This window comes from Oncorhynchus mykiss, chromosome 5, assembly GCF_057628025.1.
Source record: "Oncorhynchus mykiss isolate SJ-2025 chromosome 5, ASM5762802v1, whole genome shotgun sequence".
Taxonomy (NCBI): domain Eukaryota; kingdom Metazoa; phylum Chordata; class Actinopteri; order Salmoniformes; family Salmonidae; genus Oncorhynchus; species Oncorhynchus mykiss.
The window spans coordinates 1,512,224-1,537,159 of NC_143026.1; the positions used below are offsets into that span (position 1 = coordinate 1,512,224).

The 24,936-nt window shown below is 45.6% G+C and overlaps 1 protein-coding gene across 4 annotated transcripts in view; it reads right to left on the reverse strand.

The window, feature by feature from the left end:
- Nucleotides 1-1,213: 1,213 nt before the first annotated feature.
- rassf6 (Ras association domain family member 6) overlaps nucleotides 1,214-24,936 on the reverse strand; it is a 32,606-nt gene continuing 8,883 nt past the window's right edge. For 2 of the 4 annotated variants that reach the window (XM_036976614.2, XM_036976615.2), the window contains exons 4-11: nucleotides 18,481-18,635; nucleotides 18,283-18,386; nucleotides 13,671-13,873; nucleotides 5,472-5,573; nucleotides 5,301-5,352; nucleotides 4,938-5,056; nucleotides 4,732-4,829; nucleotides 1,214-4,482 (exon numbers count right to left, since the gene is read on the reverse strand). In XM_036976614.2, coding sequence (XP_036832509.1) covers nucleotides 4,410-4,482; nucleotides 4,732-4,829; nucleotides 4,938-5,056; nucleotides 5,301-5,352; nucleotides 5,472-5,573; nucleotides 13,671-13,873; nucleotides 18,283-18,386; nucleotides 18,481-18,635 — 906 coding nt within the window. In that variant the 3' untranslated portion in view covers nucleotides 1,214-4,409. Of the gene's footprint in view, nucleotides 4,483-4,731; nucleotides 4,847-4,937; nucleotides 5,057-5,300; nucleotides 5,353-5,471; nucleotides 5,574-13,670; nucleotides 13,874-18,282; nucleotides 18,387-18,480; nucleotides 18,636-24,936 lie in introns of all 4 variants that reach the window. The other 2 variants (XM_090236599.1, XM_036976616.2) reach the window with 2 other exon arrangements.

Sequence of the window (24,936 nt, forward strand, 5' to 3'; positions counted from 1 at the left end):
GGATATTTAAGTCTCCATATATCCACTAATTCCAATATATTCATGACTTTCGTAATTTCCTTCAGTGCCCGAGGGTGAAAGTTTGTAGTGTGATTTCCTGTAAGGTCCATTGAGGTATTTAAAACCGTGTTATATTCTCCCCATATTGAGTTGTCCTCCCAGTGACTGGCTGACCATCCCTGTACTCATGGATCCTAGGGGCCTTTAAGAGATATGGACCTATCCTTTAGAAGACCACATGGATCCTAAGGGCCTTTAAGAGATAGGCTCAGGTGGTAAAAAGCTATTTTGGTCACATTCCTAAAGTGTGATTCAATCAAATCCTTTGTTTTGTTGACATTGAGGAAGAGGTTGTCATGGCACCACAATGCCAGTTCATGTTTGCTGACAACACCACAGTTGTAGGCCTGATAACCAACAATGAAGAGTCAGCCTACAGGAAGGAGGTAAGTGAACTGGCATTGTGGACAACCTCTCCCTCAATGTCAACAAAACAAAGGAGTTGATTGTTGACTTCCGGAAGCAGAGGAGGGAACATGCCCCGATCCACTCTCTGCAGTAGAGAGAGTCAGCAGCTTGAAGTTCCTGGTCGTCCACATCACAGAGGACTTTACATGGACCAACAACACCACCACTCTGGACAAGATGGCACAACAGTGTCTCTACTTCCGAAGGCAGCTGAAGAAATTCAGCATGCCACCCCAGGTTCATCTCCAAATACTACCCCTGCACCATCGAGAGTGTCCTGACCAGTTGCATCACGACCTGGTACGGGTCCATGACCGCAAGGCCTTCCAGCGGGTGGTGAAGACGGCCCAGTACATCACATCCATCCAGGCCTAACCCGGACAGGAAGAGCACGTCAGACTCAAGTGACGCCTCCTGAAGTGACGCCACACCTCCTGAGTCTAAATAGGACTCTTTTTTTTCGGGATGAATGGAACTAGCTTTATGTTCCTATTCTCATCGTTTATTATTTCTGACTGTCCAGAAGGAACCTGCATTTTGTTGGAAGATGTATACCATGTGTGTCATGTGGTACTAATTAAACCTCAAACTTCTTGTCTGTCACTATTTCCTCAAACTATCCTCTATATTCCCACAACACGCTTTTCTCTCGTCAATACATTGCATTCAAGGTAACAAAATAATGTCGATAAAGCTGAAATTTGTGAAAGTCTCAGTCAGACAGACGGACAAAGAGACAGACAGGTCAAATCTAATCAAACTTTATTTATACAGCACATTTCAGACGTGGAATGCAACACAATGTTCTATTTAAAACAACTAAAGAATAATAATATAACCTGAACGACTCAAATCACCCTAAGGAAAATCAAAGCTAAAATTGTGTGTTTTGATCTCTTTTAAAAATGTCCACAGTGGCAGGTTATTCCAGAGACGGAGGGCATATTAATTAAAGGTTGCCTCTCCATGTCTCTTGGTCCCCCTCAGGTTCTCTGGCATTCTATTCCAGAGGCTGGGGGCATAGTAATTAAAGGTTGCCTCTCCATGTCTCTTGGTCCCCCTCAAGTTCTCTGGCAGACTATTCCAGAGGCTGGGGGCATAGTAATTAAAGGTTGCCTCTCCATGTCTCTTGGTCCCCCTCAAGTTCTCCGGCAGACTATTCCAGAGAATTGAGGGCATAGTAATTAAAGGTTGCCTCTCCTTGTCTCTTGGTCCCCCTCAGGTTCTCTGGCATTCTATTCCAGAGACTGAGGGCATAGTAATTAAAGGTTGCCTCTCCATGTCTCTTGGTCCCCCTCAAGTTCTCTGGCAGACTATTCCAGAGGCTGGGGGCATAGTAATTAAAGGTTGCCTCTCCATGTCTCTTGGTCCCCCTCAAGTTCTCCGGCAGACTATTCCAGAGAATTGAGGGCATAGTAATTAAAGGTTGCCTCTCCTTGTCTCTTGGTCCCCCTCAGGTTCTCTGGCATTCTATTCCAGAGACTGAGGGCATAGTAATTAAAGGCTGTCTCTCCATGCCTCTTGGTCCCCCTCAGGTTCTCTGGCATTCTATTCCAGAGGCTGTGGGCATAATAACTAAAGTTTGCCTCTCCATGTCTCCTGGTCCGAGGCTTTGGGATAGTTAAAAGGCCAGTACCAGAGGACCTGAGGAACATACTGGGTACAAAACTTAAGTGCGTGTGTGTATTGGGGTTAGAATAATCTTTAAATTAATTCCAAAACTCACAGGCAGCCAGTGCAGAGACCTTAGAACTGGTGTAATGTGTTCTCTCCGTCTAGTCTTGGTCAGTACCCGCGCTGCAGCATTCTGTATGTTTTGCAGTTGACCAATGGCTTTCTTGAGTAGACCAGACAGGAGAGCATTACAGTAGTCAAGCCTGCTTATAATAAAAGTATGGATGAGTCTCTCTGTATCAGCCTGAGAGAAACGCCTGCACCGTGGCAATGTTCCTCAGGTGGTAAAAAAACTATTTTGGTCATATTCCTAAAGTGTGATTCAAAATGGAGTTCAGAATCTAAAATAACAGCCAGTTTTTTAACTGGTGTTTTATCTTTATTGCCTGTGATTTAAAATGTGCGTTGAGATTCTCTCTCTGTGCTTTGTCTACAACAACTATTAGAAGGACATCATGGTCAACAGTCAGGAATGCACCATTTAAATACAAGGACATAGAGCTGTTTGGCATCTGTATTGGCTCTAGGATCATTTGCCTCTAACTAAGGCTGTCTCTCTGTTGGCTCTGGGATCATTTACCACTTGAACTAACGCTGTGGTGGGCTGCAAAACCAGATTGGTATTTGTCAAAAATACAGTTGGCACTTTAAAAATCATTCAGCTGTTTGAAAACTAATTTTTCCAGGATTTTGGTTAAGAATGGAAACTATTTTGAAGAAGGTGGTGGGGACATACAGTATAGACGCCTCTGGTACTGTAAGACAATTAGGACCAATGGAGGTCAACAATCCTTTTGGGCAGATTGAATTCAGATTTCATATGCCGGGTCAAAACTGTCCCCTGGTCACAAATATTTTAAACTCTTCAAAACCACCCCTATGACCCCCAGTTAAGTCACGTCCTGTAATCACAGGAATCTGAAAATATATGTACGGCCTCCAGAAAAACATGAAGCATCCGGAGGAAGCTCCCAATGTAAATGACGCCACTGGCCAATATTAGGTAATTATAATCTTTGCTATGATCAGACAATCACTTTATAGGGCTTATTAAACAGTTAGTCCGGGACAAGTAATCTGATTGGTCAAAAGTACATTCCAGCCATGATGTTAGTGATCATAACACCTCCACTAGCCAGTTAGTTAGCTAGCTGCGTGTTATTGAAAAATGACTGAATCACTTCATGATTCAACAGTAACAAACTGGCAGCTAGCTAGCATTTATTTGTTGTGTTGTCAAGCCTCTATTACAGAAACAGGAGTTAGCTGTCTAGGCGGAGGAATGACAACTCATTCAGGAGCTAGCTGTTAGCTGTGTAGGTGGAGGGATGACTACTAGGTCAGCAGTCTAGGTGGAGGGATGGCTACTAGTTCAGTTGTGTAGGTGGAGGGATGACTACTAGTTCAGCTGTGTAGGTGGAGGGATGACTACTAGTTCAGCTGTGTAGGTGGAGGGATGACTACTAGTTCAGCTGTGTAGGTGGAGGGATGACTACTAGTTCAGCTGTGTAGGTGGAGGGATGACTACTAGTTCAGCTGTGTAGGTGGAGGGATGACTACTATTTCAGCTGTGTAGGTGGAGGGATGACTACTAGTTCAGCTGTGTAGGTGGAGGGATGACTACTAGTTCAGCTGTGTAGGTGGAGGGATGACTACTAGTTCAGCTGTGTAGGTGGAGGGATGACTACTAGTTCAGCTGTGTAGTTGGAGGGATGACTAGTCCTTCTGGTACCAAAAGGGCTTTCTATTAGATGCATCAGGTTCATTGAAAAATATTTCCATATTTAACTTTTTTCTACTTGTTGCTTTCAGTTCATCACTGATCATCATCTTTCAGGTTGACATTGAACAATACCTTCCCTGGACATCTGTTTCCTCCTGGAGTCTTTCAGGTTTAGTTATGGTGTAGTATGTCTGAGTCCCAAATGGCACCCTATTCCCTATACAGCGCAACGTCCTGGTCTAAGGTAGTGCACTATATAGGGAATAGGGCTCTGGTATAAAGTAGTGCACTATATAGGGAATTGGGCTCTGGTCTAAAGTAGTGCACTATATAGGGAATAGGGCTCTGGTCTAAAGTAGTGCACTATATAGGGAATAGGGTGCCATTTGGGACACAGGTATTAGTTTAATCTTGAACGTCCTCTTCCCTGGACACTATGTCCCTTCATGTATTCTGTGTACTGTTGTTCTGGTATGTGTTGTGTGAAGTCCAGTCTGTGTGAAGTCCAGTCTGTGTGAAGTCCAGTCTGTGTGAAGTCCACTCCTTACACCTCTGTCTCGGTCTTGGTGATCTTGGAGCTGAGAAGCTGAGACAAGACTATTTGCTGCTGGTTGTACCTATAGGACACAAAAATAGCACATAACTGTTTAGCTACAGGTGACACATCACCGTTTAACTACAGGTGACACATCACTGTTTAACTACAGGTGACACAGAGTAAACACAGTACGGTTTAGATTCCAGATTGACCCAGTTGACCTGACAGGGTTGATTCAGTGCATGTTAACCCAGAACCTAGTCTGAATGTTTCGGTCCCCCTCTACTTTAGATAACAGTTAGGATAGTTTAACTCCTTCATAACTCACTTGGTGGTGATTCTCTGCACCGCTCTGTTCTCCTCTTCCTCCAGCTTCACTAGAACCCCCTCCAGGATGGGCAGCTCCAGGTTGAGGTACTGGGCCACCTGGGGAGAGAGCAGAGCTAGTCATAGGCAGGGGGTTAGTGCACTGTGTGTGGCTAGTGTCCGAAACTCATTCTGGCCCCAAAACCCTGCTGAAGGGTAGACACTCACATCGTTGCTGACTTCCTCTTCATCTCTGTCCATTAGGAACATCTTCATGATGGTCTCTGCTGGGCCCTGAACAAGCCTCTCCCACAGCGGCAGATCTGAGTCCGACAGCTTCTTCTTCTCTATAGGAGAAAACAGACACTATTAATTCTAACCCTGGAGAACCCTAACCCTGGAGAACCATAACCTTGGAGAACCCTAACAATGGAGAACCCTAACCCTGGAGAACCATAACCTTGGAGAACCCTAACAATGGAGAACCCTGGAGAGCCCCAGTTTACACCAATTATACCCCGTCCAACGTGTTAATGATGTCAGAAGGATAGCAGCATCAGTTGTGTTCTGGAAGAGAATGGCTCAACGTACCTCCACTTTGATGGACACAGTAGAGGGCAAACTCATTAGGATCATTTTCTATCTGCAACACAACATGGAAACACAGCAGTGAACCAGACACACGTACTATTAGAACCAAACCAGAAGACTTCCCCCAAGTGATCTAACAACAATACAACCTGGTCATTTGACATAATTCACCTTGAATTTCTGAAGGAGCTGTGATATGACCTGATGTGTTGTCATTTTGCTGTTGATACGGACGTTAGTGGATGTTCCATAGGTTGGAGTGAATATAGCCGTCTAGAGAGAGAGAGAGAAACAGAGACAGAGAGAGAGAGACACGAAGAGAGAGAAAGAGAGAGAGACACAAGAGACACAGAGAGAGAGAGAGAGAAACAGAGACAGACACAAGAGACACGAAGAGAGAGAAAGAGAGAGAAACAGAGACAGAGAGAGAGAGAAACAGAGACAGACACAAGAGACACAAAGAGAGAGAAAGAGAGAGAAACAGAGACAGAGAGAGAGAGAAACAGAGACAGACACAAGAGACACAAAGAGAGAGAGAGAGAGAGAAACAGAGACAGACACAAGAGACACAAAGAGAGAGAAAGAGAGAGAAACAGAGACAGAGAGAGAGAGAAACAGAGACAGACACAAGAGACACAAAGAGAGAGAGAGAGAGAGAAACAGAGACAGACACAAGAGACACAAAGAGAGAGAAAGAGAGAGAAACAAAGACAGACACAAGAGACACAAAGAGAGAGAAAGAGAGAGAAACAGAGACAGAGAGAGAGAGAAACAGAGACAGACACAAGAGACACAAAGAGAGAGAGAGAGAGAGAAACAGAGACAGACACAATAGACACAAAGAGAGAGAAAGAGAGAGAAACAGAGACAGAGAGAGAGAGAAACAGAGACAGACACAAGAGACACAAAGAGAGAGAGAGAGAAACAGAGACAGACACAAGAGACACAAAGAGAGAGAAAGAGAGAGAAACAAAGACAGACACAAGAGACACAAAGAGAGAGAAAGAGAGAGAAACAGAGACAGAGAGAGATAGAAACAGAGACAGACACAAGAGACACAAAGAGAGAGAGAGAGAGAGAAACAGAGACAGACACAAGAGACACAAAGAGAGAGAAAGAGAGAGAAACAGAGACAGACACAAGAGACACAAAGAGAGAGAAAGAGAGAGAAACAGAGACAGAGAGAGAGATAAACAGAGACAGACACAAGAGACACAAAGAGAGAGAGAGAGAGAGAAACAGAGACAGACACAAGAGACACAAAGAGAGAGAAAGAGAGAGAAACAGAGACAGAGAGAGAGAGAAACAGAGACAGACACAAGAGACACAAAGAAAGAGAGAGAGAGAGAAACAGAGACAGACACAAGACACACAAAGAGAGAGAAAGAGAGAGAAACAGAGACAGAGAGAGAGAGAAACAGAGACAGACACAAGAGACACAAAGAGAGAGAGAGAGAGAGAGAGAAACAGAGACAGAGAAACAGAGACAGAGAGAGAGAGAGAAACAGAGACAGACACAAGAGACACAAAGAGAGAGAAAGAGAGAGAAACAAAGACAGAGAAAGAGAGAGAAACAGAGACAGAGAAAGAGAGAGAAACAGAGACAGACACAAGAGACACAAAGAGAGAGAAAGAGAGAGAAACAAAGACAGAGAAAGAGAGAGAAACAGAGACAGAGAAAGAGAGAGAAACAGAGACAGACACAGAGAAAGACAGAGACGAGAGAGACAGACGAGAGAGACAGAGACAGAGAGAGACAGAGAGAGAGAGAGAGAGAGAGAGAGAGAGAGGAGAGAGACAGAGACAGTTTAAAAAAAACTTTATTGGGTCTGGGAACCCACAACACAATAAACACTCAAACAACCAAGCAGATCCCCTCAGTGAGGGGCCAACCAAGCAGATCCCCTCAGTGAGGGGCCAACCAAGCAGATCCCCTCAGTGAGGGGCCAACCAAGCAGATCCCCTCAGTGAGGGGCCAACCAAGCAGATCCTCTCAGTGAGGGGCCAACCAAGCAGATCCCCTCAGTGAGGGGCCAACCAAGCAGATCCCTCCAGTGAGGGGCCAACCAAGCAGATCCTCTCAGTGAGGGGCCAACCAAGCAGATCCCCTCAGTGAGGGGCCAACCAAGCAGATCCCTCCAGTGAGGGGCCAACCAAGCAGATCCTCTCAGTGAGGGGCCAACCAAGCAGATCCCCTCAGTGAGGGGCCAACCAAGCAGATCCCTCCAGTGAGGGGCCAACCAAGCAGATCCTCTCAGTGAGGGGCCAACCAAGCAGATCCCCTCAGTGAGGGGCCAACCAAGCAGATCCTCTCAGTGAGGGGCCAACCAAGCAGATCCTCTCAGTGAGGGGCCAACCAAGCAGATCCCCTCAGTGAGGGGCCAACCAAGCAGATCCTCTCAGTGAGGGGCCAACCAAGCAGATCCCCTCAGTGAGGGGCCAACCAAGCAGATCCTCTCAGTGAGGGGCTAACCAAGCAGATCCCCTCAGTGAGGGGCCAACCAAGCAGATCCTCTCAGTGAGGGGCCAACCAAGCAGATCCTCTCAGTGAGGGGCCAACCAAGCAGATCCTCTCAGTGAGGGGCCAACCAAGCAGATCCCCTCAGTGAGGGGCCAACCAAGCAGATCCTCTCAGTGAGGGGCCAACCAAGCAGATCCTCTCAGTGAGGGGCCAACCAAGCAGATCCCCTCAGTGAGGGGCCAACCAAGCAGATCCCCTCAGTGAGGGGCCAACCAAGCAGATCCCCTCAGTGAGGGGCCAACCAAGCAGATCCCCTCAGTGAGGGGCCAACCAAGCAGATCCTCTCAGTGAGGGGCCAACCAAGCAGATCCCCTCAGTGAGGGGCCAACCAAGCAGATCCTCTCAGTGAGGGGCCAACCAAGCAGATCCCCTCAGTGAGGGGCCAACCAAGCAGATCCCTCCAGTGAGGGGCCAACCAAGCAGATCCTCTCAGTGAGGGGCCAACCAAGCAGATCCCCTCAGTGAGGGGCCAACCAAGCAGATCCTCTCAGTGAGGGGCCAACCAAGCAGATCCTCTCAGTGAGGGGCCAACCAAGCAGATCCCCTCAGTGAGGGGCCAACCAAGCAGATCCTCTCAGTGAGGGGCCAACCAAGCAGATCCTCTCAGTGAGGGGCCAACCAAGCAGATCCCCTCAGTGAGGGGCCAACCAAGCAGATCCCCTCAGTGAGGGGCCAACCAAGCAGATCCTCTCAGTGAGGGGCCAACCAAGCAGATCCTCTCAGTGAGGGGCCAACCAAGCAGATCCTCTCAGTGAGGGGCCAACCAAGCAGATCCTCTCAGTGAGGGGCCAACCAAGCAGATCCCCTCAGTGAGGGGCCAACCAAGCTGCTTAGCATTGCTGACAGCCTGGCTAGAATGCAGAGTCAAACCCAGGATGTCATTGCCCAGGCGATATTCTCCCACTCCATAATTGTAGATCAGTTCATCCACAAAGTCATCATCATTCTCTGGCCCAAAGCCGACCATTGTCTTGCTCTATTCTCCATCATGAGGGCCCTTAACAAGTTTACATCCTTCTTCAAACTCTTTGTGACGTAAAATCTTCATGCCGAGCACATCTAGGTAAAAGGTAGCCGTTTTGCTTCAGTCACCCAGTTTGAAAACGAAAAGCAAGGCTCGTCTCAAAGCCACTATATTCCAAGTGAGTTTGCTATGTACTTTACGATTATTATATATCACACTCGGTTTGTCCACGTTGATTAAGGATCCTTGCAATTGATTGTCAATATAGAAAAGAGACAACCAGAAGCCAGAAGAAAAAACCCACCCTAAAAGGATCATCATCATTGCTCTCATTTCTCTGAACCATGTTTCCCACTACCTTTTATTGCCGTAACAGCAGTAACACATTTCCTCAAGAGGAAACTCTTCTCTTCACACTCAACTGGTCTAACCCCACCATCTTCTGTAACACCACAGCTGACCTCACAAACTTATCAACATCCCAAAAAATCTGCCAATTTGACAGATTTCCCCAAAGTCTGATCCAGGAATCAATTTACCTCATCTACATTGTAAATTGAGTCGTCACCAGCTGCTATCTTATCAATAGAGATGTCCATATCCTTCTCCTGATCCTCCTCAACTGAGGCCACAGTCTGACTCCCCTCTGCCACATCCCTCTCAATACTCCCCACTTGCACCCCATCACTCGTACTGAGCATCTCCTCCACTACCTGGGAGACTAGCTCCACCTGAACCCCATCACGAGTACTGGGCATCTCCTCCACTACCTGGGAGACTAGCTCCACCTGAACCCTCTTCTGTACCCCATCACTCGTACTGGGCATCTCCTCACCAGTCTGGGGAAATGGCACCCCAAGATCCTTCCTTACCTCCTCCAACAATATTTTTCTGCTGAACATCAGACACTATGTTCCCCTCTGGTACAAGCAGCAACTCAGTACCCTCAACATGGACAACTTGTTCCTCAGCAACAGGTGCTTGTGGCTGCTCTACCACTGTCGGCCCCACCTTTCCCTACATCAGTGGGCCCAGGCGTTACGAGGACCACCTCTCCCTACGTCAGTGGGCCCAGGCGTTACGAGGACCACCTCTCCCTACATCAGTGGGCACAGGCTTTACGAGGACCACCTCTCCCTACATCAGTGGGCCCAGGCGTTACGAGGCCCACCTCTCCCTACATCAGTGGGCCCAGGTGTTACGAGGCCCACCTCTCCCTACATCAGTGGGCACAGGTGTTACGAGGACCACCTCTCCCTACATCAGTGGGCCCAGGCGTTACGATGCCCACCTCTCCCTACATTAGTGGGTCAGGCGTTACGATGCCCACCTCTCCCTACATCATTGGGCCCAGGCGTTACGAGGACCACCTCTCCCTACATCAGTGGGCCCAGGCGTTACGATGCCCACCTCTCCCTACATCATTGGGCCAAGAAGTTACGAGGACCACCTCTCCCTACATCAGTGGGCCCAGGTGTTACGAGGACCACCTCTCCCTACATCAGTGGGCCCAGGTGTTACGAGGACCACCTCTCCCTACATCAGTGGGCGTTACGAGGACCACCTCTCCCTACATCATTGGGCCCAGGCGTTACGAGGACCACCTCTCTCTACATCAGTGGGCCCAGGTGTTACGAGGACCACCTCTCCCTACATCAGTGGGCCCAGGCGTTACGAGGACCACCTCTCTCTACATCAGTGGGCCCAGGTGTTACGAGGACCACCTCTCCCTACATCAGTGGGCCCAGGCGTTACGAGGACCACCTCTCCCTACATCAGTGGGTGTTACGAGGCCCACCTCTCCCTACATCAGTGGGCCCAGGCGTTACGAGGACCACCTCTCCCTACATCAGTAGGCCCAGGCGTTACGAGGACCACCTCTCCCTACATCAGTGGGCCCAGGCGTTACGATGCCCACCTCTCCCTACATTAGTGGGTCAGGCGTTACGATGCCCACCTCTCCCTACATCAGTGGGCCCAGGTGTTACGAGGACCACCTCTCCCTACATCAGTGGGCCCAGGCGTTACGAGGACCACCTCTCCCTACATCAGTGGGCACAGGCGTTACGAGGACCACCTCTCCCTACATCAGTGGGCCCAGGCGTTACGATGCCCACCTCTCCCTACATCAGTGGGCCCAGGCGTTACGAGGACCACCTCTCCCTACATCAGTGGGCCCAGGCGTTACGAGGCCCACCTCTCCCTACATCAGTGGGCCCAGGCGTTACGAGGCCCACCTCTCCCTACATCAGTGGGCGTTACGAGGACCACCTCTCCCTACATCAGTGGGCCCAGGCGTTACGAGGACCACCTCTCCCTACATCAGTGGGCCCAGGTGTTACGAGGACCACCTCTCCCTACATCAGTGGGCACAGGCGTTACGAGGACCACCTCTCCCTACATCAGAGGGCCCAGGCGTTACGAGGACCACCTCTCCCTACATCAGTGGGCCCAGGTGTTACGAGGACCACCTCTCCCTACATCAGTGGGCCCAGGCGTTACGAGGACCACCTCTCCCTACATCAGTGGGCCCAGGTGTTACGAGGACCACCTCTCCCTACATCAGTGGGCCCAGGCGTTACGAGGACCACCTCTCCCTACATTAGTGGGTCAGGCGTTACGAGGACCACCTCTCCCTACATCAGTGGGCCCAGGTGTTACGAGGACCACCTCTCCCTACATCAGTGGGCGTTATGAGGACCACCTCTCCCTACATCAGTGGGCACAGACGTTACGAGGACCACCTCTCCCTACATCAGTGGGCCCAGGCGTTACGAGGACCACCTCTCCCTACATCAGTGGGCCCAGGCGTTACAAGGACCACCTCTCCCTACATCAGTGGGCCCAGGCGTTACGAGGACCACCTCTCCCTACATCAGTGGGCGTTACGAGGACCACCTCTCCCTACATCAGTGGGCCCAGGCGTTACGAGGACCACCTCTCCCTACATCAGTGGGCCCAGGCGTTACAAGGACCACCTCTCCCTACATCAGTGGGCCCAGGCGTTACGAGGACCACCTCTACCTACATCAGTGGGCGTTACGAGGACCACCTCTCCCTACATCAGTGGGCCCAGGCGTTACGAGGACCACCTCTCCCTACATCAGTGGGCCCAGGCGTTACAAGGACCACCTCTCCCTACATCAGTGGGCCCAGGCGTTACGAGGACCACCTCTCCCTACATCAGTGGGCGTTACGAGGACCACCTCTCCCTACATCAGTGGGCCCAGGCGTTACGAGGACCACCTCTCCCTACATCATTGGGCCCAGGCGTTACGAGGACCACCTCTCCCTACATCAGTGGGCCCAGGCGTTACGAGGACCACCTCTCCCTACATTAGTGGGTCAGGCGTTACAAGGACCACCTCTCCCTACATCAGTGGACCCAGGTGTTATGAGGACCACCTCTCCCTACATCAGAGGGCCCAGGCGTTACGAGGACCACCTCTCCCTACATCAGTGGGCCCAGGTGTTATGAGGACCACCTCTCCCTACATCAGTGGGCGTTATGAGGACCACCTCTCCCTACATCAGTGGGCCCAGGTGTTACGAGGACCACCTCTCCCTACATCAGTGGGCCCAGGTGTTACGAGGACCACCTCTCCCTACATCAGTGGGCCCAGGCGTTACGAGGACCACCTCTCCCTACATCATTGGGCCCAGGCGTTATGATCCCCACCTTTCCCTACATCAGTGGGCACAGGCGTTACGAGGCCCACCTCTCCCTACATCAGTGGGCCCAGGTGTTACGAGGACCACCTCTCCCTACATCAGTGGGCCCAGGCGTTACGATGCCCACCTCTCCCTACATCAGTGGGCCCAGGCGTTACGAGGACCACCTCTCCCTACATCAGTGGGCCCAGGCGTTATGATCCCCACCTTTCCCTACATCAGTGGGCCCAGGTGTTACGAGGACCACCTCTCCCTACATCAGTGGGCCCAGGCGTTATGATCCCCACCTTTCCCTACATCAGTGGGCCCAGGTGTTACGAGGACCACCTCTCCCTACATCAGTGGGCCCAGGTGTTACGAGGACCACCTCTCCCTACATCAGTGGGCCCAGGCGTTACGAGGCCCACCTCTCCCTACATCAGTGGGCCCAGGTGTTACGAGGACCACCTCTCCCTACATCAGTGGGCCCAGGCGTTACGATGCCCACCTTTCCCTACATCAGTGGGCACAGGCGTTACGAGGCTCACCTCTCCCTACATCAGTGGGCCCAGGTGTTACGAGGACCACCTCTCCCTACATCAGTGGGCCCAGGCGTTATGATCCCCACCTTTCCCTACATCAGTGGGCCCAGGCGTTATGATCCCCACCTCTCCCTACATCAGTGGGCCCAGGCGTTATGATCCCCACCTTTCCCTACATCAGTGGGCACAGGCGTTACGAGGACCACCTCTCCCTACATCAGAGGGTCAGGCATTACGAGGCCCATCTCTCTGTACACCAGTGGGTCCAGGCATTATGAGGCCCACCTCTCCCTACATTAGTGGGTCAGGCATTATGAGGCCCACCTCTCCCTACATTAGTGGGTCAGGCATTATGAGGCCCACCTCTCCCTACATTAGTGGGTCAGGCGTTACGAGGACCCTCTGTGCATCTCCCAAAGCCTCTACCACAAAAAAATCATCATTCATAGAAAAGAAAACCACCAAGAAAAGAAAACAAGAAAGATTACACAGGCGATCTAACTCCAGACACCGCTCACAAAATTCCCAGCATGCACTAAACACTCCCAGCATGCAAAGAAAGAAAGAAAGAAAGAAAGAAAGAAAGAAAGAAAGAAAGAAAGAAAGAAAGAAAGAAAGAAAGAAAGAAATTTGATGGATCAAATCATGTCCTAGATAGGTAATGATCAGGTCAGTTCTCTCATTGACGTTACCTTGTAGTTATAAAAGTGTCCGTTGATGGAGAAGCAGTGTTGCCTGTTCCTCTCTCTCTGTGAGGGACTCCTCTTCACCCTCCTCTTCACCAAGGAAGCATCACTCATACAGCGGATCAGGTTGGACTGCTCCTCCTCCACCTCCGTCTTCTGCTTTGTTGGGGTGGGACGCAGCGTACAGCTTTCATAACTCCTGTAGCTCCCTGGACAGTAGAGTTGGGCGATATTACCTCACCCTTTCCCAATCCCCTCCAACTCACAAGACAGGCAATTCTCTTAACCTCATCTTTACTAGTCTCTGTTCTCCTACTAATCTCACTGTGACCCCCTCCAGGTCTCTGTTCTCCTACTGATCTCACTGTAACCCCCCTCCAGGTCTCTGTTCTCCTACTAATCTCACTGTAACCCCCCCCGGTCTCTGTTCTCCTATTAATCTCACTGTAACCCCCCTCCAGGTCTCTGTTCTCCTATTAATCTCACTGTAACCCCCCTCCAGGTCTCTGTTCTCCTACTAATCTCACTGTAACCCCCTCCAGGTCTCTGTTCTCCTACTAATCTCACTGTAACCCCCCTCCACATCTCACTGTAACCCCCTCCAGGTCTCTGTTCTGTTACTAATCTCACTGTAACCCCCCTCCATGTCTCTGTTCTCCTACTAATCTCACTGTAACCCCCCCGGTCTCTGTTCTCCTACTAATCTCACTGTAACCCCCCTCCAGGTCTCTGTTCTCCTACTAATCTCACTGTAACCCCCCCAGTCTCTGTTCTCCTACTAATCTCACTGTAACCCCCTCCAGGTCTCTGTTCTCCTACTAATCTCAATGTAACCCCCCTCCAGGTCTCTGTTCTCCTATTAATCTCACTGTAACCCCCTCCATGTCCCTGTTCTCTGTTTCGACCCTACTCCACTCCCATTCCGCATTTTATGACTCGCACTCTCCCCTTTCCTCCCAGCTGGTTCGGCCTTCCGCTCCTGCTACGTCGCTGAGTGACTCATTGTGAAGCTTACAGAACAGGGCTGCGGGCAGCTGAGCAAATATTTTTTTAAATACTAAACTTCCCGAGGACCTATCATCCTTTCACTCCCTCCTGTCTCTTTCTGTTCCTCTGTATCTGCTGCTAAAGCCACTTTCTACCATTAAATGTCATGGTTCTACCCTGAAACTATTTTCTACCTTCTCCTCCATCCTTAATCCCCCCCCTCCCTCTCTGCAGGTGACTTTTAGATTGACGATTGACGATATCTTTTACTCATTCACATCCTATTGATCATCCCCTCCTCTCTTATCCAGGCCATCTCTGGAGACCTTCTCCCATTCCTCACTTCCCTCATCAACTCATCCCTGACCAGTGGTTGCGTCCCCTCTGACTTCAAAATGGACAGTTGCTCCCCTTCCCTTTTAGTTGTTCTTAAACGTTTGACTAGTGGTGTAAATATACAGTTCCAGTCAAAATGCACCTACTCATTCAAGGGTTTCTTTATTTTCTACATTGTAGAACAATAGTGTAGAAATCAAAACTATGAAATAACACATCGAATTATGTAGTAACCAAAAAAAATGTAAACAAATCTAAAACATTTTTTTTAGGTTCTTCAAAGTAGCCTTGATGACTGCTTTGCACACTCTTGGCATTCTCTCAACCAGCTTCATGAGGTAGTCACCTGAAATTCATTTTAATTAAGAGGTTTTGCCGTAAAGTTATTTTGTGGAATTTATGTCCTCCTTTATGCGTTTGAGCCAATCAGTTGACTTGTGACAAAGTAGGGGTGGTATACAGAAGATAGCCCTATTTGGTAAAATACCAAGTCCATATTATGGTAAGAACAGCTCAAATATACAAAGAGAAACGACAGACCATCATGACTCTAAGACATGAAGGTCAGTCAATACGGAAAATGTCAAAAACGTTGAAAGTTTCTTAAAGGGCATTCACAAAAACCATCAAGCGCTATGATGAAACTGGCTCTCATGAGGTCCATCACAGGAAAGGAAGACGCAGAGTTACCTCTGCAGAGGATAAGTTCATTAGAGTTACCAGCCTCAGATTGTAGATAAATTCCTCACAGAGTTTAAGTAACAGACACATCTCAACATCAACTGTTCAGAGGAGACTGCGTGAATCAGGCCTTCGTGGTCGAATTGCTGCAAAGAAACCACTACTAAAGGACACCAATAATAAGAAGAGACTTGCTTGGGCCAAGAAACACAAGCAATGGACATTAGACCTGTGAAAACCTGTCATTTGGTCTGATGAGTCCAAATAAAAACAAATTGGTTCACCGCAGTGTCTTTGTGAGACGCAGAGTAGGTGGACGGATGATCTCCACATGTTCCCACCATGGAGGAGGAGGTGTGATGTTGTGTGGGTTCTTTGCTGGTGACACTCAGTGATTTATTTAGAATTCAAGGCACACTTAATAAGCATGGCTACCACAGAATTCTGCAGCGATATACCATCCCATCTGGTTTGTCCTTAGTGGGACTACCATTTGTTTTTCAACAGGACAATGACCCCAAATACACCTCCAGTCTTTGAAAGGGCAATTTGACCAAGAAGGAGAGTGATTGAACTCTGCATCAGATGACTAGGCCTCCACAATCACCCAACCTCAACCCAATTGAGATGGTTTGGGATGAGTTGGACCGCAGTGAAGGAAAAGCAGCCAACAAGTGCTAAGCATATGTGGGAACTCCTTCAAGACTGTTTGAAAAGCATTCCAGGTGAAGCTGGTTGAGAGAATGCGAATGCAAGAGTGTGCAAAGCTGTCACCAAGGCAAAGGGTGGCTACATTGAAGAGTTTAAAATATATTTGGTTTTGTTTTAACACTTTTTTGGTTACTACATATCTCCATATGTGTTATTTCATAGTTTTGATGTCTTCATTGTTATTCTACAATGTAGAAAATAGTACAAATAAAGAACAGCCCTTGATTAAGTAGGTGTTCTAAAACTTTTGACTGGTACGAAATATACATATATATATTACACATCATAATGTTTTATGGGCAAATAATCACGATCGGATAAGGGTTGACATCTCACAACCTTATAATACAGAGCTTTAAATAACCCCTGTATCCTGAGACAGAATATGTGTACGGTATCCATATTAGGACAGTCTCAGCAAGAGATGTTTCAGTCTCAGCAGGAGTTGCAACTGTCTCATGACTCATTCGTTAAAATGACGTTGTCCTAATATGGACACCGTACAGCAAATTTAGTTAATTTCTCTATGGAGACATTAATTGGAGATTAATTTAGACCTTCAATCAACTATTCATTCAACTGATGGATTTAGTGTCAATGAACTGAAGGGAAATACCTGCAGTGTGGTTGTTAAGGTGAGTTTACCTGCAGTGTGGTTGTTAAGGTGAGTTTACCTGTAATGCGGTTAGGGTGAGGTTACCTGCAGTGTGGTTGTTAAGGGGAGTTTACCTACAGTGTGGTTGTTAAGGGGAGTTTACCTGCAGTATGGTTGTGAAGGTGAGTTTACCTGTAATGTGGTTAGGGTGAGGTTACCTGTAATGTGGTTGTCAAGGTGAGGTTACCTGTAATGTGGTTAGGGTGAGGTTACCTGTAGTGTGGTTGTTAAGGTGAGGTTACCTGTAGTGTGGTTGTAAAGGTGAGGTTACCTGTAGTGTGGTTAGGGTGAGGTTATCTCTAGTGTGGTTAGGGTGAGGTTACCTGTAGTGTGGTTGTTAAGGTGAGGTTACCTGTAGTGTGGTTGTTAAGGTTAAGGTGAGGTTACCTGTAGTGTGGTTAGGGTGAGATTACCTGTAGTGTGGTTGTAAAGGTGAGGTTACCTGTAGTGTGGTTAGGGTGAGGTTACCTGTAGTGTGGTTCGGGTGAGGTTACCTGTAGTGTGGTTGTTAAGGTGAGGTTACCTGTAGTGTGGTTGTTAAGGTTAAGGTGAGGTTACCTGTAGTGTGGTTGTTAAGGTGAGGTTACCTGTAGTGTGGTTGTTATAGTTAAGGTGAGGTTACCTGTAGTGTGGTTGTTATAGTTCAAATCAAATCAAATCAAATCAAATGTAGTTATATAGCCCTTCGTACATCAGCTGATATCTCAAAGTGCTGTACAGAAACCCAGCCTAAAACCCCAAACAGCAAGCAATGCAGGTGTACAAGCACGGTGGCTAGGAAAAACTCCCTAGAAAGGCCAAAACCTAGGAAGAAACCTAGAGAGGAACCAGGCTATGTGGGGTGGCCAGTCCTCTTCTGGCTGTGCCGGGTGGAGATTATAACAGAACATGGCCAAGATGTTCAAATGTTCATAAATGACCAGCATGGTCCAATAATAATAAGGCAGAACAGTTGAAACTGGAGCAGCAGCACGGCCAGGTGGACTGGGGACAGCAAGGAGTCATCATGTCAGGTAGTCCTGAGGCATGGTCCTAGGGCTCAGGTCCTCCGAGAGAGGAGTTAGTTAAGGTGAGGTTACCTGTAGTGTGGTTGTTATAGTTAAGGTGAGGTTACCTGTAGTGTGGTTGTTAAGGTGAGGTTACCTGTAATGCGGTTGCTATAGTTAAGGTGAGGTTACCTGTAGTGTGGTTGTTATCGTTAAGGTGAGGTTACCTGTAATGTGGTTGCTATAGTTAAGGTGAGATTACCTGTCGTGTGGTTGCTGGTCTCCTCTGCAGGATGCTGCTTGTTGGTCTCCTCTGTCTCATTGATCTGATGGAGATCTTCAAACTCCCCCCATCGTGTCATCCCCCTGACAGACAGAGAGGGTTTAGCCTGAGTGATGCTTGTATTACTCCATTTTAACTATGGTATTGACATAATGCATGATAAAGGTCAAAGGTAACCTCTTGCGTCCATGAGGACTGACTGGACTGACTGGGTCAGGTGACAGGAGGCTGGTGATTGGTTGTTGTTTGTCATCCTGTATTTTGAGCCTGATGGGCTGCCGTACTCCCCAGGAGATAGTCAGGAATCCCTCGAACACCACCTCTCCATCTCTCTAGTGGAGATAAACACAGTTCTTAGTCTTAACATTTCAAATATAACATATACTGTATGTTGATTAGGTTTTAACGGTACAGGGGTCCAGAACTTTAAACACGTTGGTTAGGTTTAAACGGCACAGGGGTCCAGAGCTGTAAACACGTTGGTTAGGTTTTAACGGTACTGAGCTGTAAACACGTTGGTTAGGTTTTAACGGTACAGGGGTCCAGAACTGTAAACACGTTGGTTAGGTTTAAACGGCACAGGGGTCCAGAGCTGTAAACACGTTGGTTAGGTTTTAACGGTACAGAGCTGTAAACACGTTAGTTAGGTTTTAACAGTACAGGGGTCCAGAACTGTAAACACGTCGGTTAGGTTTTAACGGTACAGGGGTCCAGAACTGTAAACACGTTGGTTAGGTTTTAACAGTACAGGGGTCCAGAACTGTAAACACGTCGGTTAGGTTTTAACAGTACAGGGGTCCAGAGCTGTAAACACGTTAGTTAGGTTTTAACAGTACAGGGGTCCAGAGCTGTAAACACGTTGGTTAGGTTTTAACGGTACAGGGGTCCAGAACTGTAAACACGTCGGTTAGGTTTTAACGGTACAGAGCTGTAAACACGTTGGTTAGGTTTTAACAGTACAGGGGTCCAGAACTGTAAACACGTCGGTTAGGTTTTAACAGTACAGGGGTCCAGAGCTGTAAACACGTTAGTTAGGTTTTAACAGTACAGGGGTCCAGAACTGTAAACACGTCGGTTAGGTTTTAACAGTACAGGGGTCCAGAGCTGTAAACACGTTGGTTAGGTTTTAACGGTACAGGGGTCCAGAACTGTAAACACGTTAGTTAGGTTTTAACAGTACAGGGGTCCAGAACTGTAAACACGTTAGTTAGGTTTTAACAGTACAGGGGTCCAGAGCTGTAAACACGTTGGTTAGGTTTTAACGGTACAGGGGTCCAGAACTGTAAACACGTTAGTTAGGTTTTAACGGCACAAGGGTCCAGAGCTGTAAACTGAGCTGTTTTTTGGGTGGTTAAAAAGTGGTAATTAGATGCATCTATCGTCCACCCGATTCTGACATTGGTCGTTTCACTGATATCCTTGCATCAACCTTGGATTTGATTGGGTGATTAATTTCTATTGGATGTTTTCAACATAAGTTAAATTAAAAATGAGAACCACTCACTGACACCTGATACTCCATCTATCTGTGTCCCCTCATCTATAAGACCACAGACTGACCAGTTCACCTGTATCCCCTCATCTATAAGACCACAGACTGACCAGTTCACCTGTATCCCCTCATCTATAAGACCACAGACTGACCAGTTCACCTGTATCCCCTCATCTATAAGACCACAGACTGACCAGTTCACCTGACACCCTTATTGATCATATTTTTACAAATTATTTGAATAATGTGGCTAATACAGGTATACTGTATTCTGACATTTCTGACCACTTTCCAATTTTCCACTTCTCTTTGGCAGTTGGACATGAACAGATGGGAATGATTAGTAGCATTAAGGGTAGAATATTTAACTAAAGTAATTGTGAGCTCATTAAGATGTTGATTGATGATATTTCATGGGAAAATGTTTATAATCAGGCTGATGTGGAGTCTGCTTTACCTGACTTTTCTCACATCATTTAATGGTGTATTTCCCCACTGCTTTCCCTTAGTCAAACCATGTAAGAGAGCACAAGAAGGTTTCAGGAAACCTTGGTTTACAACCGGTCTCAAAACATTCTCTGCACATTACAAAAAGTGTATGAGCAAATTTAATCTCTTACTTCGGATATCCCCAAAAATATATTTTCCTAACATATTCCAAGAATCCTTAAATAATATATAAAGTCAACTTGGAAAATCATCAATCAACTGTTGAATAAGAAATAGGCATCTACAACTATTCCATCTCAATGTATTGTGGGAAATAAGACCGATATTGATCTTGACTGTATTTCATGTTAATTTAAAAACTTTTTTGTGAATGTTGGTTCCTCTCTGTCAAAGAAAATAGAGAACTGATGTAAATCTCCTGGATTACATTAAGGGACATGTTCCTCTTCTGCTTCTGTTTGATCCTCCTGGTGTAATGGAGGGGATGGAGGTAATTGGTAACTTAGAGATATCAGCAGCAGGTCATGATGAGATTGGTGCCTCTTTGGTGAAATCAGTGTCTCATGATTGCTGAGCCTCGAATGTATATTTTCACCAAATCATTGCAAACTGGCAATGCTCCTAAAGATTAAAAAAATTGCCAAAGTTATCCCCCTCTATAGATTTGGGGATCCCAGATTGTTTTTACAAATTACCACCCCATATCAGTACTATGTTTTTCTAAAATCCTAGAAACATGGTGTATAAGAGAATGTTAATTATAATGAATTTAAGAGAATGTTGAAGCATTTAAATCAACCCTGTATTCTATATTCTGTATTCTATATGAGAACCAATATGGTTTTGGTAAAAACCACTCAACAGATGTGGCTCTTTAGCAACTCGTTGATAAAATCTTTACTGCCCTTTAAAACAATGAATACGCTCTTGGCATATTTTGATATTGATCCAAATGTTGGTCATGAAATATTACTTTCCAAATTGCATTACTACAGTTTCATGGTTATACATATAATTATACAGCTCATTCTGAAAGTATTCTAACCCCTTCCCTTTCCCACGTTTTGTTTCAGCCTTATTTAAAAATGGAGTCAATCATTTTTTTACATTTAAAAAAGAAAATCCTTTACCCGATAGTTACAAAGTGAAAACAGGTTTAAATAATTTGTTTCACATTTATAAAAAAACAATTTTTTAAAACATATTTACATAATAATTCAGACCCTTTGTTATGAGACTCGAAATTGAGCTCAGGTGCATCCTGTTTCCATTGATCATCCTTGAGATGTTTCTACAACTTGATTGGAGCACCTGTGGTAAATTCAATTAGTAGGATATGATTTGTAAAGGCAAACACACGTCTTTATAAGGTTCCACAGTTGATAGCGCATGTCAGAGCAAACACCATGCAATGTTGAAGGAATCGTCCGTAGAGCTCCGAGACAGGATTCTGTTGAGGCACAGATCTGGGGACGGGTACCAAAAATGTTCTGCAGCATTGAAGGTCCTCAAAAACACAGTGGCCTCCGTCATTCTTAAACAACAGAAGTTTGGAACCACCAGGACTCTTCCTAGAGCTGGCCGCCCGGCCAAATTTAGCAATCGGGGGAGAAGGGCCTTGGTCAGGGAGGTGACTAAGAAACCGATAGTCACTCTCTCAGTTCCTCTGTGGAGATGGGAAAACCTTCCAGAAGGACAACCATGTCTGCAGTCCTCCATCAATCAGGCCTTTATGGTAGTGGCCAGACATAAGCCACTCTTCAGTAAAAGGCACATGACAGCCCGCTTGGAGTTTGCAAAAAGGTACTTAAAGGACTCTCAGACTATGTGAAATAATATTCTCTGGTCTGATGAAAGATTGAACTCTTTGGCTTGAATGGCAAGCATCACATCTAGAGGAAACCTGGCACCATCCTTACGGTGAGGCACGGTGGTGGCAGCATCATGCTGTGGGGATGTTTTTCAGTCATAGGGACTGGGAGACTAGTCAATATCAAGGGAAAGATGAACAGTGCAATGTACAGAGAGAAACTTGATGAAAACCTTCACCCCAGAGCGCACAGGACCTCAGACTGGGGTGAAGGTTCACCTTCCAACAGGACAACGGCCCTAAACACACAGCCAAGACAACGCAATTGTGGGACAAGTCTCTGAATGTCCTTGAGTGGCACAGCCAGAGCCCGGACTTGAACCCGATCTAACTTGAACCCGATCTAACATCTCTGGAGAGACCTGAAAATAGCTGTGCAACGACGCTCCCCATCCAACCTGACAGAGCTTGAGAGGATCTGCAGAGAAGAATGGGAGAAACTCTCCAAATACAGGTGTGCCAAGCTTGTAGCGTAATACCCAAGAAGACTGGAGGCTGTAATCGCTGTCAAAGGTGCTTCAACAAAGTACTGAGTAAAGGGTCTGAATACTCATGTAAATGTGATATTTCAGTTTTTTTATATATATATAAATTAGCAATAAAATTCTAAACTTGTTTTTGCTTTGTCATTATAGGGTATTGTGTGTAGATTGATGAGCAAAAAAAACATATTGAATCCATTTTAGAATAAGGCTGTAACGTAACAAAATGTGGACTGAATACTTTCCGAATGCACTGTCGTTATGTTTATGATAGAGAACAATTTGTTTATGCAAATGGATGTGCATGTACCAGGGCCAAGATATCCTGTGGCGTCCCACAGGGTGTGATCATTGGACCTTAGTTATTCCTAATCTCCATGACCTTGCTGCTGTATCTTCTACCGTACTTCCCATTCTCTTTGCTGAGGAAACCAACTGGATTTATCACACTAAAATTAATGAAGCCAACTGGATGTATCACACTAAAATTAATGAAGCCAACTGCATTTATCACACTAAAATGAATGAAGCCAACTGGATTTATCACACTAAAATGAATGAAGCCAACTGCATTTATCACACTAAAATGAATGAAGCCAACTGGATTTATCACACTAAAATTAATGAAACCAACTGGATTTATCACACTAAAATTAATGAAGCCTACTGGATTTATCATACTAAAATTAATGAAACCAACTGGATTTATCACACTAAAATTAATGAAGCCAACTGGATTTATCACACTAAAATGAATGAAGCCAACTGGATTATTCACACTATAATTAATGAAGCCAACTGCATTTATCACACTAAAAATAATGAAACCAACTGGATTTATCACACTAAAATTAATGAAGCCAACTGGATTTATCACACTAAAATTAATGAAACCAACTGGATTTATCACACTAAAATTAATGAAGCCAACTGGATTTATCACACTAAAATTAATGAAACCAACTGGATTTATCACACTAAAATTAATGAAGCCAACTGGATTTATCACACTAAAATTAATGAAGCCAACTGGATTTATCACACTAAAATTAATGAAACCAACTGGATTTATCACACTAAAATTAATGAAACCAACTGGATTTATCACACTAAAATTAATGAAGCCAACTGGATTTATCACACTAAAATTAATGAAACCAACTGCATTTATCACACTAAAATTAATGAAACCAACTGGATTTATCACACTAAAATTAATGAAACCAACTGCATTTATCACACTAAAATTAATGAAACCAACTGGATTTATCACACTAAAATTAATGAAGCCAACTGGATTTATCACACTAAAATTAATGAAACCAACTGGATTTATCACACTAAAATTAATGAAACCAACTGGATTTATCACACTAAAATTAATGAAGCCAACTGGATTTATCACACTAAAATTAATGAAACCAACTGCATTTATCACACTAAAATTAATGAAACCAACTGGATTTATCACACTAAAATTAATGAAACCAACTGGATTTATCACACTAAAATTAATGAAACCAACTGGATTTATCACACTAAAATTAATGAAGCCAACTGGATTTATCACACTAAAATTAATGAAACCAACTGGATTTATCACACTAAAATTAATGAAACCAACTGGATTTATCACACTAAAATTAATGAAGCCAACTGGATTTATCACACTAAAATTAATGAAACCAACTGGATTTATCACACTAAAATTAATGAAGCCAACTGGATTTATCACACTAAAATTAATGAAGCCAACTGGATTTATCACACTAAAATTAATGAAGCCAACTGGATTTATCACACTAAAATTAATGAAGCCAACTGGATTTATCACACTAAAATTAATGAAGCCAACTGGATTTATCACACTAAAATTAATGAAACCATCTGGATTTATCACACTAAAATTAATGAAACCAACTGGATTTATCACACTAAAATTAATGAAGCCAACTGGATTCATCACACTAAAATTAATGAAGCCTACTGGATTTATCACACTAAAATTAATGAAACCAACTGCATTTATCACACTAAAATTAATGAAGCCAACTGGATTTATCACACTAAAATTAATGAAACCAACTGGATTTATCACACTAAAATTAATGAAGCCAACTGGATTTATCACACTAAAATTAATGAAGCCAACTGGATTTATCACACTAAAATGAATGAAGCCAACTGCATTTATCACACTAAAATGAATGAAGCCAACTGGATTTATCACACTAAAATTAATGAAACCAACTGGATTTATCACACTAAAATTAATGAAGCCTACTGGATTTATCATACTAAAATTAATGAAACCAACTGGATTTATCACACTAAAATTA